The sequence below is a fragment of the Pteropus medius genome, unplaced genomic scaffold (genome assembly GCF_902729225.1).
Source record: "Pteropus medius unplaced genomic scaffold, Ma_sr-lr_union100, whole genome shotgun sequence".
In the NCBI taxonomy this organism is placed as follows: Eukaryota; Metazoa; Chordata; class Mammalia; order Chiroptera; family Pteropodidae; genus Pteropus; species Pteropus medius.
Genome location: NW_024342471.1, coordinates 8,205,854 through 8,223,906, shown reverse-complemented (window position 1 = coordinate 8,223,906; position 18,053 = coordinate 8,205,854). Strand labels below are relative to the sequence as shown.

The 18,053-nt window shown below is 44.2% G+C and overlaps 2 protein-coding genes and 1 non-coding gene across 3 annotated transcripts in view; 1 reads left to right on the top strand and 2 right to left on the bottom strand.

Moving 5' to 3' along the window:
- PIGU (phosphatidylinositol glycan anchor biosynthesis class U) overlaps nt 1-1,563 on the top strand; it is an 83,317-nt gene extending 81,754 nt beyond the window's left edge. The window contains exon 12 of the mRNA XM_039864131.1: nt 1,132-1,563. Coding sequence (XP_039720065.1) covers nt 1,132-1,245 — 114 coding nt within the window. The 3' untranslated portion in view covers nt 1,246-1,563. The remainder of the gene's footprint in view (nt 1-1,131) is intronic.
- Nucleotides 1,564-1,766: 203 nt separating this feature from the next.
- Nucleotides 1,767-3,341, bottom strand: MAP1LC3A (microtubule associated protein 1 light chain 3 alpha). The gene is made up of 5 exons (XM_039864137.1): nt 3,106-3,341; nt 2,786-2,841; nt 2,594-2,700; nt 2,194-2,362; nt 1,767-1,917 (listed from the first exon to the last, which is right to left on the bottom strand). The coding sequence occupies exons 1-5, from the start codon at nt 3,143-3,145 to the stop codon at nt 1,888-1,890; spliced, it is 402 nt and encodes a 133-aa protein (XP_039720071.1). The 5' UTR covers nt 3,146-3,341; the 3' UTR covers nt 1,767-1,887.
- Nucleotides 3,342-10,268: 6,927 nt separating this feature from the next.
- Nucleotides 10,269-10,387, bottom strand: LOC120603989 (5S ribosomal RNA). The gene has a single exon (XR_005653246.1). It is a non-coding gene; the product is annotated as a 5S ribosomal RNA (ribosomal RNA).
- Nucleotides 10,388-18,053: the final 7,666 nt, after the last annotated feature.

The window sequence follows — 18,053 nt, the reverse complement described above, 5'->3', positions numbered from 1 at the left end:
GGCTGTAGGTCTAGCACGTGAGAGATCTTGGGAAATCCCTGTTTCTCTCTGGGCCTCAGTGAGAGGGATGGTAGGCTGTGTTTCTAGGGCCCTTTTGATTCTGTGGTCCATACAAGAAAGACTGAGCTGGGCACATATACCATGGCGGCAGAACCATTTGAGGAAGGAGTACAGTCCTCAGGCAATCAGAGATGAATGTAAATCTGAAATTTGGATGAGTTTGCGCTACCAAATAGAGGTTAGTGGAGCCAAGACCCAATCTGGGGAGTAAGGAAGGGCTTCTCTGAGGAAGAACCTTCCTGATACTTGAAGGGGAAGCAGGTGTTGACTAGATAAAAGGGGAGAGACTATTCCAGGCAGAGGAAACAGCAAAGATCTGCAGTGGGAGGGAAGAGGCCAGTGTGGCTGGAGCAGAATGAGGTAGAACAGGGGAGAGGATGATGCATGTACACAGCAGGGACCAGGTACAAGGCCTCAGAACCCCAGGGAGTTTGGTCTTCACCCTACAAGGCATAGGAAGCCTGTAGAGGACTTCGATCAGATTTGTTTTGAAAAGCAACCTCTGGCCGCTAGGGAAAATGCACTGAGCGGAGAGGAAGTTTGCGATTCAGGGACCCCAAAGAAGAGACTGCTGTTGAGATGACAGTGACTTTGTCCAGTGTGGTAGCTGTGAAGATGGGTAGAAATGGGTGGATTTGAGAGTTTAGGAGGTAGAACTGGCAGGACTTAGTGGTTTTGTATATAGGAGAAGTATTGGGTGATTCTGTGGCCTGAGCACCTGGATGGAAGATGGGAGACATAGGTTCCTAGTGGGAGAAGCAGGTTTGACAGGTGAGCTGGCTGGGGTGGAGGGGCCTGTGGGCACCCAAGAGGTGAGGTGGGGCCTCTGGTTGCACAAGTATCAGTCTGGAGTTCAGAGGCCAGGGCCTGGGAAGGAGATGTGTGTGGATCTTGGTATAGGAAGGGAGGGCAGTACAGGTACTTCTGAGGTGCCAGCGAGACCTTGCAGGGTCAAGTGTAGGTCCTGAGGTGGAAGACCCTAGAAAAGGTCTCTCCAACAGTTGCCTAGCCCCTCAGGTACCCAAGGTTCAGGAGGAGGTACCTCAAAGTTTCTCTCTTTCTCCCCTCCAGATCCTGCTCATCTCCGATTACTTCTACGCCTTCCTGCGGCGGGAGTACTACCTCACTCATGGTCTCTACTTGACCACCAAGGATGGCACGGAGGCCATGCTTGTGCTCAAATAGGCCTTGCGGGCACAGGGCTGCACGGACCTCAGGGGCTAGAAGGCCAGAAGCTGGGCCAAGCCCTCTAGCTAGAGTTGCCAGCAGACAAGTCCTCAGGCAGATGAGGTTCAAGTCCAGGGTCACAAATCTTGGCACCAGAGGGGGAGCCAAGGCTGGCAGCAAGGCCTGTGGGGTGTTGCCAGGAGCACCTCCACTTGGACCCCCAATTTGTATCTCTGCACTCCAGGGAGCCCCCTCCCGGGCAAGAGAGGGGGAGAAGCAGGTGAGCAGGGTTTGTTAGGTTGTGGCTACTTAATAAATGTTTTTTTTGTTATGAAGCAGTCTACCCTGGGCCCACACTGCACTCCTGGAAGAGGTGGGATTGGCCCCTAATACTGCCATGGTACACTACACAAGGGTGTGGGTTTCCAGGATGAACCCTAAGTCCACAGAACACAAGTCTGTGCACTGGAGAGCCAAAAACTGCATGGGACAGCCCCACCAGCACCCCTCCCCACCCCGCAAGCAGCTGGAGGCAAAGGGCCAGGCAGGCCTGAGCAATCTTTATTCTGCAGAGGGACAATGACCACAGATCCATTCAAGACCAGGTGAGCTGGGGACTAGTCCTTCGGGAGAGGGTAGGTCCAGGCAGGGGGCAGCGCCTCAGGTGGGGGAGGGGCAGACAGGCAGGAACTAAAAAAAAGATAAACCAGACAGCAGGGGTGCTGGGGGCGGGGGCGGGGCTGCTCCATACCTTCCCCCATCAAGCACCCAGAGGGACAACCCTAACGTGACTGCATGACTAGCCCAGGATGCACCCAGGACAGAGTCAGAGTGGTTGGTGCCCCCTAAGGGGCAGCATCCCCGCCCAGCCCCCCAGGGGCAGAAGCAGCTCAGTTCAGGAGCCAGGAGCCTGGCTAAGAGCCTGATAGGGCCCCTCCTCCCAAGCCAAACCCCCCCCCCCCCCACTGCTGGCTCAGAAGTCAAGGTTTCCTGGGAGGCGTAGACCATGTAGAGGAAGCCGTCATCATCTTTCTCCTGCTCATAGATGTCTGCGATGGGCGTGGACACGCTCACCATGCTGTGCTGGTTCACCAGCAAGAAGAAGGCCTGCGTGGGGTTAAGCTGCAGGCGGCGCCTGAGGTGGACAGGAGGCCATGCTGAGTGTGAGGGGCTTGGCTGCTGGGTGGGTAGAGCCCGGACTCCCCCCAGATGATCCCAGCCCCTTCCAGAGGCTCTCACCCGATACTGACCTCAGCCCTGACCTTGATCTTTCCCAACCTTCCCCCACCCCTTCTCAGAAGGACCCGGCCCACCGCCGGACCCCAGCAGGACCCAAGTACCCCTCTGACAGCTGCCGCCCACGCACCGGATTATCTTGACCAACTCGCTCATGTTGACATGGTCTGGGACCAGGAACTTGGTCTTGTCTAGGACAGGCAGCTGCTTCTCACCCTTGTAGCGCTCGATGATCACCTGGGAACAGGGTGGGGAGGGGGACGCATGAGCCCGGGGCGGGACCTGGGGCCCTGCAGGGGTGTTAGGGGGCCGCGGGACTCACCGGGATCTTGCTGGGGTGCTGGTCGCGGATCTGCTGCACCTCCTTACAGCGGTCGGCTGTGGAGGGAGAGCTGGCAGTGAGGCTGGGCCGAGGTCCTCCTCACGGTTGGCCCCGCCTGTCCCAGAGGGGCGGACCCCGGCCCCACCTCCCCAGAGCCCCCGCCCCCGGGGCCATTGGGCAGGTCCCGGCCCAGGCCTGAACCTGCCGCCTAGCCTGGGGTCCAGCTGGAGCCTGACGTCACGGGGCTGACGTCACCTGCAGCAGTCAGATCGGTCGCGCCTCCCACCCCCCCTCCCCGCAGATCGCCCGCTGGGCCTCACCGAAGCTCCGCCGCTGCTTGAAAGGCCGGTCAGAGGGCATCTCGCGGGCCCGGCAGGGCGCACAGGCTGAGGCTCCGAGGTGCACGGCGTAGGGATGTAGCTGTGGTTCAGGGGCTCCGCACCTCACGCTCAAGGGCTCCGGGGCTCACGCTGAGCCCGGCGGCGGAGGCTCAGGGAGGTAACTCGCCTGGGTGACGTCAGGTCACAACATTCCTTAAAGGGGAGGCCGGTGCGCTGCTCCCATTGGGCCGACGCAAAACCCGCCCGCCCAGACCGTGACGTCAGGGCGCAGAGAGCCTGGATCCCCGACTCGCTCTGTAAAGGGCGGGGGCGCCCAGGGCGCGTCACAGTCCTGTGACGTCATGGCCTGTGTGGCCCCTCTCCCCCAGGCCCAGGCTGAGCCGAGACTGAAAAGCCGGGTGCTCGCAGCTCCAGAGGCGGCGGGAAAATCGCAGGCCAGGATGCAGCTCGGCATCCTCTGCTCCTGCTTCACTGTCATCTGACAGTGCATACGCAGAGTCTCTTAGTTCCAGAGGCGCTGAGGATAACAGCAGTTAACCAAAAGTCCTCCTCTCATTCCTGGAGCTTATGGTTAGAGAAAAAGGTGGGATAGGGAGAGATTAAAATATAAAAGCAAGATACTAAAAAGGAACACAGATTTTAAAAGGAATTTCTAGAATTGGCGGAAAACTATTGAAATTCAAGTCTCAAAGGATGAGGCAAGAAAGATTAGACACCGCAGGAGAGAATCTCTCTGAATTGAAGGATAATCAGAAGTGATTAAATAGAGAAACAAGGTGATGGAACATGTAAAAGAGGAAGTGACCTAAAGTTGAGAAGAACTCACACGGCCAATCAGAATTCCGGAAGGAGAGAAAAGAAAGATGGAGAGGCAGTTCCTGAAGAAGAGCTTCCAAAATTGATTAAAGACCAGGATCCTCACATAAAATCCAGAGCAGAATAAATAAAAATAAAAGCATCTAGGCACTTTGTAGTGAGTTTATAGAACTCTAAAAGAAGAAATTAGGTGAGAAAATGGTGAGCAACTAAACTGGGAAACACATAAGTCATTTAACATGCACTTACTTGGCACGTGAATAGTGATGATTAATTTGTGGGTTGCAAAACAAGGAGCATGGGACACAGTGACAGGTAAGACTGGAGGGGGTAATCAGAGTTCAAGTATTCTAAGAAGATTTTTTTGAGAGGAGGAGGATAAAGATGATAATCGTCTAGCTTTGTAAAGTCAGGTACGTATTTCAGACACTTAACAGAAATCGCTAAAAGAATAGAAATAGGAAGTATAACTGCCAATGCAGAAAAATGGTTAGAAAAGGATATTAAAATACAATGGAAGACAGAAAAGATGAAAAGGGAAGCAAAGTAAAAGAATGGTATATAAATGGTACAAAACCAGAGGTAGAAAATGTTTCATATTCACCTATTAAAACAGGGATGATCAGATTGGCAGCAACAACAAAAAAATACAGCTCTATGCTGTTTACAAGAAGACATTTAAAACCTTAGGTCATCAAAAGTAAAAAAAATGGAAAAAAGTACACTTGAGAAAAACTAACCAAAAGATTATCTATAGAAAAATCAGACAAAATAGGCTTTAAGGCAAAAGACATTATTAGAGACAAAGAGGTCACCACAATGATTAAAAGAACAATATCTAGGATGACATAACAATTCTGAACTTGTATGTTAGAGGTAAAAAAAAAAAAAGTCAAAAAGTGTTTAAAGCAAAAGTCTCGGTACAAGGAAAAATTGCCAAATCCTCCAGCATAGTAGGAGCTTTAAGAGCTATTTCAGTAACTGATAGACCAAACAGCCAAAAGAATATAGAAGATTTTAATACTATTAATAATCCTCATCAATGGACTCTGATATAACCCTGAACTCAATATGTTACTTTCAAGCACATAGGAAACATTTACCAAAAAAAAAAAAAAAAAAAAAAAAAAGACTTAACTACTAGATTCTGAGAAATTAGTCAACAGATACCAACTACTCCATTTCATACAACAGTCCCTGACCACAGACACGAGCCAAGTAAGCTCCAAATTTAAACATTTTTCTTAAAAAAATGTATTACTCAAATATGAAATCATATAGAAATGAAACCTATTTAGATCAAACCAAAAATGAGAATACATGTAAAAACTCAGGGTGGGGCGGGAAGCAACTAAAGCAGCATTTAGAAGATTTATAGCCTTGTATGAGGTAAGAAGTAATATGGAAAATTTATGAGCAGTGTCAATTTTAAAAAGGAATAACAGTGTAAACCCAAAGAAAGTGAAGGATGATAATAATAAAGAGCAGAAATTGATGAAATAGAAAACAAAAACACTAGTGTAGACCGCAAAGCAAAGCTAGATCTTTGAAAAGATCAATACAGTAAACATTAATTGCAAAAAGAACATAACTATCTCGATATATCAGAAATGACAAAAAGATTTTAAACTTTATGCCATTAGTAAATTTAAAGTTTAGATGAAAAGGACAATTTTCTAGAAAAAGATAATTTGCCAAGACTAATTGAAAAAGAAATAGATACTGATTAGCCATATATCTCAAAAGCCACTAGTTCAACTGGTTTTCTAAGTGAGTCCTCTCAAAATAAATCCTTAAACTTGCAAACATGCTTACCAGTAAAACACCATAGTATATGGTAAAATGCTAAGCATTATTCCCTTTAAAGCCAGTTACAAAATTTTTAATTTTTTCATTGAACAAAATACAGTACTGCTATGCCCAGCCAGAGCACCAAGACAAGGAAAAGAGCAAAACTATCATCCATAGCCAGAATAACCAAAGGAATCTACAAACAATATAAGATTGCCAACTGATAAAGTTTGACAACACGATACAAAGTTTTAGAGGAACTTTTTCATACTGCCGTTGGGAGTGTAAATCATTTCAGCCATATTGGAGAACAATTTGACAAAATCTACCAAAACTGAAGATGCCTGTATCATACAAACCAGCAATCTCACTTCCAGGTGCACATGAGCCCAAAGAAACATGGTTAGGTATGTTCGCTGGAGCGTTTTCATAATAGTGAAAAATTGAGATGCACCTAAATGTTCAATATCTTGTATATTCCTGTGTCTAGAATGACACACTGTTCTAGTAAAAAAGAAAAGGAGTCAGCAAACTTTCCCTTTGAAAAACCAGACAGTAAATATTTTTGGCTTCACAGGCCATATGGTCTCTGGCAACCATCTGTTAGAGTGTGGAAGCAGCCTTAGACAACCAGAATGGGCATGGCTTTGGATATTTACTAAAACAGATTTGTTCCGAGGGCCTTAATTTGCTGACTCTTGATCTACAGCTGTGTGTGTTAAAGTGGACAAATCTCGAAGTTGCACGAGACTGCGTGTAATCAGCTGAAAAGAGTAACGGAAAGAACTAGGTTGGGCATGGACTTGGGGAAATGGTTCCACCTCTTTTGTCAGACTAAGCCCCGGGCTGAGGCTGCAGTGGGGGAGGAGCCCACCACCCAAATCTCAAGGTCTGTGCTCACTCTTCCTCTCACCTGACCCATCAGCAGGGCTAACACACCCTCCTCCAGTCCTCTGGTTTCTCTCATGACTTCATCCTCTCTCTCCATTTCTTCTGAATCTAAAATCCTGGCCTACTCCTTGTCTCTACTTGAAAGTCTAGCAAACATCTCAAACTTGACCTCCCCCAAATGAACCCACGATCTTCCCCTAAATGTAATCTTCCCAGTTCCAATCTGTCAACTTTGACTCCTTTCTTTTCCTCGCTTCCACATCCAATCCGTGCCCAAATACTATTGGTTCTACATTCAAAATATCTCCAGAATCTGACCACTTCTTACCACTTCTGCCACTGCCACTCAGGCCAAAGCTGCCACCATCTCTTGCCAGACTACTCCCGTCGTCTCCTCACTGATCTCCTTGCTTTGGCCTTGCCTGCTCCAGTCTGGTCTCACTACACTGACGAAAGCAATCCCGTTGGATCATGCTGTTCCTGCATCCCACTCATTCAGAGCAAAAGTCAAAGGCTAAACAGTGGCCCATGAGGCCTGTGGGATCAGCCTCCCCGCTGCTCCTCTGGCCTCATCTACACTCACCCTCGCCCCCTTGGCTTCAGCTATGCTGGCCTCCTCACTGTTTCAGGAACCCCAGGAACCCATTTGTGCCCCAGGGCCTTTCTGTACTTATCGTTCCCTTTACCCAGAATATTCTTTCCCAAGATCTCTGCGTGGCTCACTCTCATCTCCAAGGTCTCCTCAGGGAGGTCTTCTTGAATGATCTTATTTAAGACTGCAGCCCCCACCCCAGTCACTCTTTAACTTCCCTTCCAGTGCTTTGCTTAATTTTTTGCCAGAGGAAAATTAATAAGTTAAATAATTTTTCTAAACATTTTATTACGAGAATTTTCAAGCACACAAAACTCGAATATGACTACCCATATACCCATCGGTTAGTCTATGCTTAATACTTGCTCCATTTGCTTCATCACTATCTGTCTGTCCGACCATCCATCCATCTACCCATTATATCTTTTTGATGCATTTAAAAGTAAGTTGCAATCCAACATTCATTGTGATAAAAACTTTCAACACAGTGAATGTAGAGGGAACATACCTCAACATCCTAAAGGCTATCTATGACAATGCCACAGCTAACATCATATTTAACAGTGAAAACCTGAAAACTTTTTCTCTAAGATCAGGAACAAAACAAAGATGCCCACTTTCACCACTTTTATTCAACATAATATTGGGAGTCCTAGCCAGAGCAATTAGGCACAAACAAACAAACAAACAAATAAATAAATGGCATCTTTTTACTTCAGAAAGGAAGTAAAATTCATTTGCTGATGGCATTATATATAGAAAAATCCTAAAGACCCCACCAAAAAACTGTTAGAACTGAAATTTAGTAACATTTGCATTATACGAAAATTAATATACAAAATCTGTTGCATTTCTGTACACTAATAACTGTCAGAAAGAGAAATTAAGAAAAACAATTCCATTTAAAGTTGCATCAAAAGATAAAATACTTAGGAATAAATTTAACAAAGCACTACAGATTCAATGCAATCCCTATTAAAATTCCAATAATATTTTTCACATAAATAGAACAAACAATTCTAAAATTTGTATAGAACCACAAAAGACCCAAATAGCCAAAGCAGTTGTGAGAAAGAACAAAGCTGGAGGCATCATGCTCCCTGATTTCAAACTATATGACAAAGCTACAATAAACAAAACAGTATGGTATTGGCATAAAATCACGCATAGATCAACGAAACAGAATAGAGCCCAGAAATAAACCCATGGTCAACTAATTTATGACAAGGGAGCCAAGAATACAAAACAGGGACAGTCTCTTCAGTAAATGGTGATGGGAAAAGTGGACAGCCATATGCCAAAGAATGAAATGGATCATTATCTTACACTGTACACAAAAATTAAGTTAAAATAAAGACTTGCATGTAAAACCTAAAACCATAAACCTCTTAGAAGAAAACGGGCAATAAGCACCTTGACATCGGTTCTTGGCTATGATTTTTTGGATTTGACACCAAAAACGAAGGCAGCAACAGAAAAAAATAAATGGGACTACAAACTAACAGGCTTCCACACATCAAAGGAAACTATCGACAAAATGAAAAGACAACCTACCGAATAGGAGAAAATGTTTGCAAAGCATATGTCTGATAAGGAATTAATATTCAAAATATATAGAGAACTCTAACAAAAACACAATCCAATTTTAAAAATGGGTAGAGGATCTGAACATTTTTCCAAAGACATACAGATGGTCAGCAGGTACATGAAAAGGTGTTGAACATCACTAATCATCTAGAAAATACAAATCAAAACCACAGGATATGACCACACATCTATTAGAATGGTTATTATCAATAAGACAAGAAATAACGAGTGTTGGTGAGAATGTGGAGAAAGGGAACCTTTTTCTACTGTTGGTGGGAATATAAATTTCCCCTATGGAAAACAGTATGGAGTTACCTCAAAAAATTAAAAATAGAACTACCATATGATCAGCAATTCCACTTCTGAGCACCTGAAGGAAGTGAAATCACTATCTTGAAAATATATCTGCACCCCCATGCTCACTGCATTATTCACAATACTCAAGATATAGAAACAACCTAAGTGGCCATCGGTAAATAAATGGATAAAGAAAATGTGGTATAAATATATACAGTGGAATATTATTCAGCCATAAAAATGAAGGGAATCTTGCCATTTGCAGTAACGTGAATAGATCATAATCTCACTTATATGTGGAACCTAAAACAAATCCAACTTCACAGATACAGAGAACAGATTAGTGATTGCCAAAGGTGGGGGAAGGGTTAGGGAAAATGGGTGAGGGGGGTTAAAAGTTACAAACTTCCTGTTATAAAATAAGTCATAGGATATGACATCCAGCACAGTACAGCACGGTGACTATGATTAGAAATACTATAGTGTATATATGAAAGTTGCTAAAACAGTAGAACTTAAAATTCTCATCACAAGAAAAAAAATTTTAACTACGGTGATGGATGTTAACTAATTGTGAGGATCACTTTTGCAATACATACAAATAATGAGTTATTATGTCGTACACCTGAAACTAATACAATGGTATATGTCAATTATATCTCAATTTTTTTAAAAGGAGAAAAAAAAAGTAAGTTGCAGATATCAATTCACTTTATCCCTAAATCCTTCACATTCATGTCAGTATTTATTTTTGGTTCTTTTTTTTCTTTAGAGGGATAAACTTTACATACAATTAAACATAGATTCTAAGTGTGCATTTGATGAGCTTTGACAAGTACTCACACCTGTGTACCCCAAACCCCTATCAAGATAACAGAACGCAAACATCACCTCTTTACAAAGTTCCCTCTTGCACCCCTGCTCCAGTCCACTCCCACCCCCACCTCCACAGGCAACCACCATTCCAAGTTTTTCACCATAGATTAGTCTGACCCGGCCTTGAACTTCATATAAATGGAAGTCTACAGTATGTCATCTGTTGTGTCTGACTTCTTTACCACAACAAATTTTTTTTTTTTAATTTTTTTAGGCGAGGCAACCCTTGGTTGACCTCACAGATTGCAAGGACCTCGTCAGTTTACAATCCCTTATTTTTATTTATTTTTTACGCCTACAGCACCTGGTCTTCCTAGGTGGTCTCCCATCCAAGTACTACCCAGGCCCACCCCTGCTTAGCTTCTGAGATCAGACGGGATCGGGTGTGTTCAGGATGGCATGGCCGTAGACTACGATGAAGTTTTTTGAGGTTTATCCATGTTGCAAACGTCAGACCACTTCTTTATATTACCCAGTAGTTTGCATTGTATGGAAGTACTACAGTTCGGTTATCCATTCTCTTATTGATGGACACCTGGGCTGTTTCCAGTTTTTGGTGATTATGAATAAAGCTGCTATGAACGTCCCTGTAACAGTCTTTGTGTGTACATATTCATTTTGTTTCACTTGGACAAATATCTAGGAGTGGAATTGCTAGGTCATGGGGTAGATGTGTGTTTAGTTTTATAAGAAATTACCAGATCTTTTTCCAAAGTGATGGTTCCATTTTAGATTCTTATCAACAATATATGAGATTTCCAATTGCTGTGCATCCTTGCCAACATTTGGTGTTACCAGTTGTTTTAATTTTAGCCATTCTGGTAGGTGTGTAGTGGGACCTCGTTGTGGGTTTAATAAGCTATATAATTTAAATTTTTAATCTTACTTTATTTCTCCCTCCCACAAACATGCAAGCCCCTTAAGGGCAGTGTTTTCTATGTTTGATTCCTGCTGAATCACATCACTTGAACAGAGTGTAGCACATGGTAGGTGCTCAGTAATTACTCGTTGGCTGAGGCACCCTTCTCTGAGCCCACACATGTCATGTCCCTGAGTCACTCACTGCCCATTTGAGAGTGTCAGTCTCCTTTCCAGACCATGTGCAGGCTTTGAATATGGGCCAAGCACTGCTGCTGGGCACTAAGGGGTCTGAGAGGACTGTTTGGGATTGTTGAGGAAACTGTCATCTCAGGGCAGTGTCTCACCCATGTTCAAGCTCACCGTCCCCACTCACCCTATTCCTGCTATTCTGGGCTTCTGACTGGGACTCTGACATGGCCTTGGCTGGCTTGTCACAAGAGGCTGGAGCAACCCCTGGCCAGAAGGTATGTGTGTGTGGGTCATCAGTTACTATGTGACCATGGCAGGTTCCCTCTCTGAGCTTCTGTTTGCTCCTTTACACAATGGCAGAGAGACCTCGGTCTAGTTTTACAACTTACTGGATAACTTTGAACAAATTCTTTCCCCCTGAACCCTCAATATTTTTATCTACAAGATGGAGATAGGAACAGAACCTGATTCTGAGGTTAAGGATCAGTTTGTGACCTGGAGGGCACAGTCATGGGGACACAGGGCCTGGAATCAGAGGGACCAACTTCAGTACCACACGGGGCTGTGGTATCTTATTTAAGGCAGTGAACTCACTCATAAAATGGGCCTAACATTGGGAGGACCCAGTGTCCAAATCAGGGACATTATCTCTGAGTAAGGATTGATTGTTCCTGTTTACAGACTCTAAGTGGAATTTTCCAAAGATTTAAAGGCCTGAAACTCACTCAGAAGTCTCCAAGCCACAGGCTTGGGATGCCCCACCTCGCTCTTGAAGCTCACTGGGAAGTGGAAGCCATGACCACCAACTCCACTTCCCACATGCAGTTTCGGACCTGGCCTTTCCTTCCTTTGGGGCTCCCTCCCTCGGTCCTCTCCTCTTTATGTGGTCAGGGGAATGCTCAGTTTTCAACCCACCTCTCTGAACGATGGGCAAGGTTCTCTTCCTCCTCTGTTCTCAGCCCCTGCCCTCCCCAGACACCAGCCCTCAGAGCTGGCCAGTCACCTGGAGAGGTTGCCTCCCTAGGCCTTTCCAGCTGCGCCTCAGCGTTCTTGTCCTTCCTTGGCCCTCAGCTCTCCTCAGCCCACTCATATCATTCTGGGTCATGTCCATGTACACAACCATCAGTGCCTCCAACATGACAGTGATTCCAAACTCCCCACCTCCAGCCCCTGACTTTCCCTCTGGGTCTCAGGTCTGGGTCCTGAACAAAGGTTGCCTCAGAGGCTGAGGCTTCTCAAACTGAACACATCCAAATGGAGTCACCATCTTCCCCAATACCTGCACCTCCAGCTAATCCCCACCTGCCCTTGCATCCATCCCATCACCACGGCCTGACTCAGACACAACTGGGCTTGTCCCTCGCCCACCAATCCGCCCACACCTTGAGTCATCTCAAGCTTACCCCAGGTCACTCTCAAACCCATCTGCCCACTACTAGCCCTTTCTGCTGTCACTCTGCCAGGTCACCTCTCCTCTGAAACCTGCTCCACTTGGCCTTGGCCTCACACTTTTCTAGTCTCAGACTAGACTGCACCTCACCAATGCACCTCTCCTGCACACGCATGTCGAGGGGCACCCTGACCACCAGAATTCCAGCAAGACTTCTGCTTCCACCCTCTCATTATCAATTGCTTCCTGACCTGTCTCCACTTCCTCCTTGCCCAACAGTAATGCCACAGCCCATCATGATGATTACTTCCCAAAGTGCTTACCTCCTTCATTCTTCTGCTGAGTTAACCTGGCAAAATCCTAGTCTTGGTTAAAAGCCAGCTGTGAATTTACCACACAGCTGCACCCCTGGTTGCAAAAGATGATGCAAAAGTGTTGACTGCAACGATGCTCAGCTGGGCCCAGCCAGCCACCCCAGGCAAGCACCTATGAGTCCCCTTGAGGTCCCATTCTCTCACTTCAGGTAAGTCTTGATGCTCACCTTGGGAATCCCCTCCCCTCAAAGATACTGCTCTCATCCAGGCCACCAGCAGGGTTCACTTGGCTGTGTTCCTGATTCTGCTGGGCCCTGCATTCTCTACAGAGCCATCAGAATGCAAATTATGTGTACAATTTTAAAGATAGGAGACTTCAAAGATATTTCATGTCTGCAATGGATTCTCCTTGGTCTGTCCCTCCAGATTCTCCCTGGAGTTCCAGAAACTCCCATTCTTCAGTTACTTCATTGAAAAAGGGCTAAAAGCACCTAGCGTAGCATTAGCTTATTGCAAACTTTTAACAGTTTTTACCCAAATACTTGTATAAAAAAAATGAAATAGCAATTTAAATACTTGCAGCTGTTCCTTCTGATATTATTTTCATGTTTCTAAGCACCATGGTTTTCCTCCTATTTCTTTAGTTCTTACCATGGAAGGAGATGTATGTGACTCTTGACTTTTCTCCGCTCTTCCCTTCCCTCAGCAGTTAGATTGCTATTCAGGGTTTGCAGTATTTTGCCTGCATAATTATTATTCACAGCCAAGCCACATGATATGCCTTGGATTTGCTTTTTATTGTACAATTTTTTATTTTCTGGAGTTTTGGCTTAATTTTTCAATTCCTGTTTTGTTTTCCATACCTCAATACTAAATTATCCCTAAGTTTCTTGCAAAGCTAAAACTCTTCTCTGAACGCATCAGATAACCTTTCAATTTTTTCTTCTTGGAAACATCCTCCAACCCTATTCAGAATTCTGTCTAGGTTTACTGCCCAGCATCCTTCACCATCATTCTGATGTATCCCTTTTGTCTCTCATCTTTTGTCTCTCATGTTGGAGTTTCAAATTGCCTGAATCCCATGTCTTACTTTACTTCCTTATTTTGATGTAGGTTTCAATAGCTTCCTGAAAAATGGTGCATGGCAGACAAATGACCTTCTCTATCTGAAAATATTTATCTTACTATTACACTTGACCAATAGTTTAGTTGAGTATAAAACTCTAGGTTGTAAATAATTTTTTTAATGAGGATTTTAAGGGCATTGTTCCACTTTCTTCCAGTTTCTAGTGATGCTGTTGGGATGTCCAGTGCTTTTGCAATGTCTAAATCCTTTGTACTCATTTTCCTTCACTCTCTGGCTTGTGTCTGTCCACTGTCTGAGATTTCATGATGATGGGGCATGTCATGGATCTTTTTAAAATTAATTGCTTTGGATACTCAGAACTTTCAATCTGGAAACTTTTGTCCTTAGTTTTGGAAATTTTTCATATACTCTTGCTGGTAATTTCCTTCTGTTTTCTTTCTGGAACTCCTCTTAATCAGATGATGAATATCTCAGACCGATCCTTTCATTTTCTTACACTTTCTCTTCCATTCTTTTTTCCCATTTTGGGGGAGATTTTTCTCAATTTCTCTTGCAACTCTTCTGGTGAATTTATTCCCTTCGTATTTTCAATCTTTCAGGAGTCCCTTATCTCCGAATATTTTTGTTATAGCCTCCTCTGTTCTTAACCATATAAACCTCTATGCCAGTGGTTCTCAACCCTAGCTTCACGTCACAAAAACCTGGGGAGTTTTTACAAACTAATAAAGTCCAGGGCTTTACTCTCAAGGATTATGATTTAATTGGTCCACGGTGAGTCCCAAGCAGGTTTTTTTTTTTTTTTTTTTTTAATTTTAATTGGCTGTCTCATCTCCACTAGAAGTAAGTGCTTGTCATTATCTCCTTAGTGTTTAGACTGGGGCCTAGTGCGTATTCGGCATTCACTAACTGTTGAATGAATAAATGAATAAAACATTGTTCTGTATAGAAAGAATTATAAAATAAGAATTACAGGCAATCTACTTTTGTTCATGTTTTTCCTAAATGTATCTGAAAACTTAGTACCTGAAAGTTAAATAAGTCTTGCATGTCAAAAAGTATTTAACACCAAGAGTTAAAAACAATAATGAAATTCCCTACTTCATCTTGCCTTTTAGGCAGTCTTTTAAAACTTATTTCTTATAAACTAGGAAGTTAAAGTGTAATTTTTTTTACTAGTTTCTGCTGTGACCCCCAAAGCAATAGTTGCCATATGTAAGGAGAGGAGCAGGAAGGACCAACGTTGGAGTGCAAAACAAAGTGGACCAGAGTGAGCTCAGACTTCTACCTGATCTTTAGCCTATGAAAGAGCTGGAAGATAAACAACCATTTTTAGAAGCTGGTGATGTGCTGTGAGCCTCACCACCCACAGAGGGAGGTGGTGGGGTGCTTCTTCTTTACTTTGAGTCAACAGAAGGAGAGTGTACAGAGGGAGACTCTGAGAACCAGGGCCAGCCAAGGAGAGTGCATCATCCAGAGTAAGGGATTGGCAGTTGAGAGGAAAACAAAGGGATGGGAGTGGGGGGACCAAGGGGCAGGTCTTTGAAAACTCATGAAAGACATACAAGAAGCTCAACTTTCAGCTATAAACACACACCAGGCTTAGAGTGCCAGCAGCCAGTTCACAGCAGTATTGGTAAAGTATGAACCTTCCTCTCCCATCTTAGCAACACAGGACAAGAGGTGACAGTGTAAGGTGTGGAAACAAGGCCAAGGCCAAGCAGTTGGGTCCCCCCTGCCCCTCCACTGCAGAGGGCAAGGCTGGCAGTAGGCCTAAGCTGGGGAAGGGGCAGCCTCTGTCTCCAAATGCAGCTCAAAGGTTTTGTGGTTACACTGGACTGGACACATCATCACCCATCAGTGGAAAAAGCCCCGGACTTCCCTACATTCCATCCAGGGGCAGGAGAATGAGGCCCAGAGAAAAAATTTAGACAGGGGGAGACCAAACTAAAGTTGCTCTTTGATCCAATTGAACTTGTTTAATGTAACGACAGGACTGGCGCTTCAGGTGTGTTTTGTTTTCTTTCTCAGTTGAATGATTGACCAGCTAAAATTCATTAACACTGGATTGTGTCTACCAATTTGATGTGTCTGGCACCTTAAGGACTTCCACCTGCTGCAAATGATCGAATTTGTAAGATCTCCATTTCTTTTTTTTCTAGTACTTCACTAGAACCTGAATTTGGTGTGGATAGTTCAGGATTCTCAATGAAAAACTATACAAAATTAGTTGGTTTGAGTCAAACATATGAAAAGTGAGAAAGGCTATAATTCTGGAGTGTTTTAAAAACATATTTTTGGGGAAGGGTGATAACCAGCTTAGAGGAACATCAACTCCCAGAAACAGTGGCAAGTACTGAGGGAAAGGCTGAATGGAGATGGCAGCTACTCCATTTTCCCTGAGGCAATCATGTCCCAGAACTGCAGGCCTCTGATCTGAGATCCCAGCCAAGAGCTGTACCTTGGAGGGTGAATTTTAAACTTGATGAGAATCAGAACAGGGGCTGCTTCTGGGAATTAGGGGTGGAGTAGCTGGGAAGCAGCAGAGCTTTCAGGGGGAAGGATGATGTGATCTTGAGGTGGGGGGCTGGGTTGACAGGTGTATGCATTTGCCACTTCTGTGGTACACTTAGGATTTGTGCATTTCACGATATGTAAATCTTACCCTCTAAAAAAGCTAAACTAATTAATGATATAGATGTTGAAGTGTTTAGGAGTATGTACTACTATCTGCAACTGCTCTTTGAAATGTACCCAAAAATGGGATGAATAGTTATGATAAATATTAATGTTAACTGTAGAAGTTGTAGAGTAAAATAAAGAATATACAATTATTTCGACTCTGTATATTTGAAATTTTTCATAATGCTGGGAGCAGACACATCTTTGTTATATTGGCAGATGTATTTCTGAAACCCAGGAGCCATGTCCGAGACAGTGGTCAGTTTATAACCTTAGTAGGTACCATGTTCCTGTATACTTGCTACTTTTAAGTACAGAAACACTAGAGTATTTGCATGTATTACACCATTATTTAGACTTTCAAATATCTGCATTTTTACATCTTAAAATGAGCCCAGGGAATTCTACATGCTGCATCAACTGGAATGCATCCAAGTGGCTTCCCATGTGCGAAATCCACTCCCAAGGGACCAGGAGGCAGAGAATCTTTGTGAGTCGCTTGGTTTTCCCCAAAGCCAGACTGAGCCTAAACTTTCCTCAGGACCTTGAGGAAGAGTTTTAGGATGGGGAACTTTAAGGCAAACGAGAGGATGTGACAGTGGGACTAAGGGAATCAAGAAGGGTCAGGTCCCCAAACTCTCTCTCTGGAGCCAGACTACCTCCTCCCCCAGGGACAGGTGCCCACCCCTTCTCTAAAGCCTGATCTTCTCACATGCCAGGGAAAATTTATGTTAATCAGACCTTCTTCTCCCATTATCCTTCCAAGAGAAACTCAAGCCAGGTCTCGAGAACCTCACTTAGATCCCAGGTACTAGCAGCCACTGAGAACAAAGAGAAGATACTGCTCACCACACCTGACTTTCTTTTAAAATAGAATCTTTGAGATAATTATCAATTAAGGGTCATTTTGCTCTAGTCCTGCCATCACCCTCTCTGGGTGTGCTTCCTGGGTCGGCAGGTACAGGCACACATGCAGTGGTTTCCTAGGCAATGTTCTATTTAGAGATTTTGGGGAAATTATTTGAAAGGATTATTTCTATAATAAGACAAACATGGATATATTATGGAGTGCAAATTCCTACACTCTTTCATTAAAATAGGAGATTTTGAAGAAATTTGCTGAGTTCTTACAAACTACACCCCTAAGCTCCCAAGGGCACATGTTTTACTTTACTGGAAAATTTATAAAAGTATGTTTGCTAGATGGAAGGACTCGCACTGTAAGCAAGGTTACTTTCAGGGAAGGAAGGACAATGAAGGGGGACTTCAAGGTCTGTGCTACAATTTTGAATCTTTTCCTTCTGTAACGAGATGAAAAGAAAAATCTAATAAAAAATAAATACATATGGTTTCTGGGAGAAAAGTCCCAGAGTGCTGCTGGATGATGAGTGGCCTACAGCCTCATAGAGTAGCAGGCACCTTCTGGGACTCCCACACATGGGTCTAAGAGAAGGCAGATGTTTAACCAGGATGGGCTCACTCAGGTGAATCGGACCGTCCAGGATTTCTGGGGAAGGCAGAGCGGAAGAGCAGAGCTTTTGGAATCAAACACCTGTG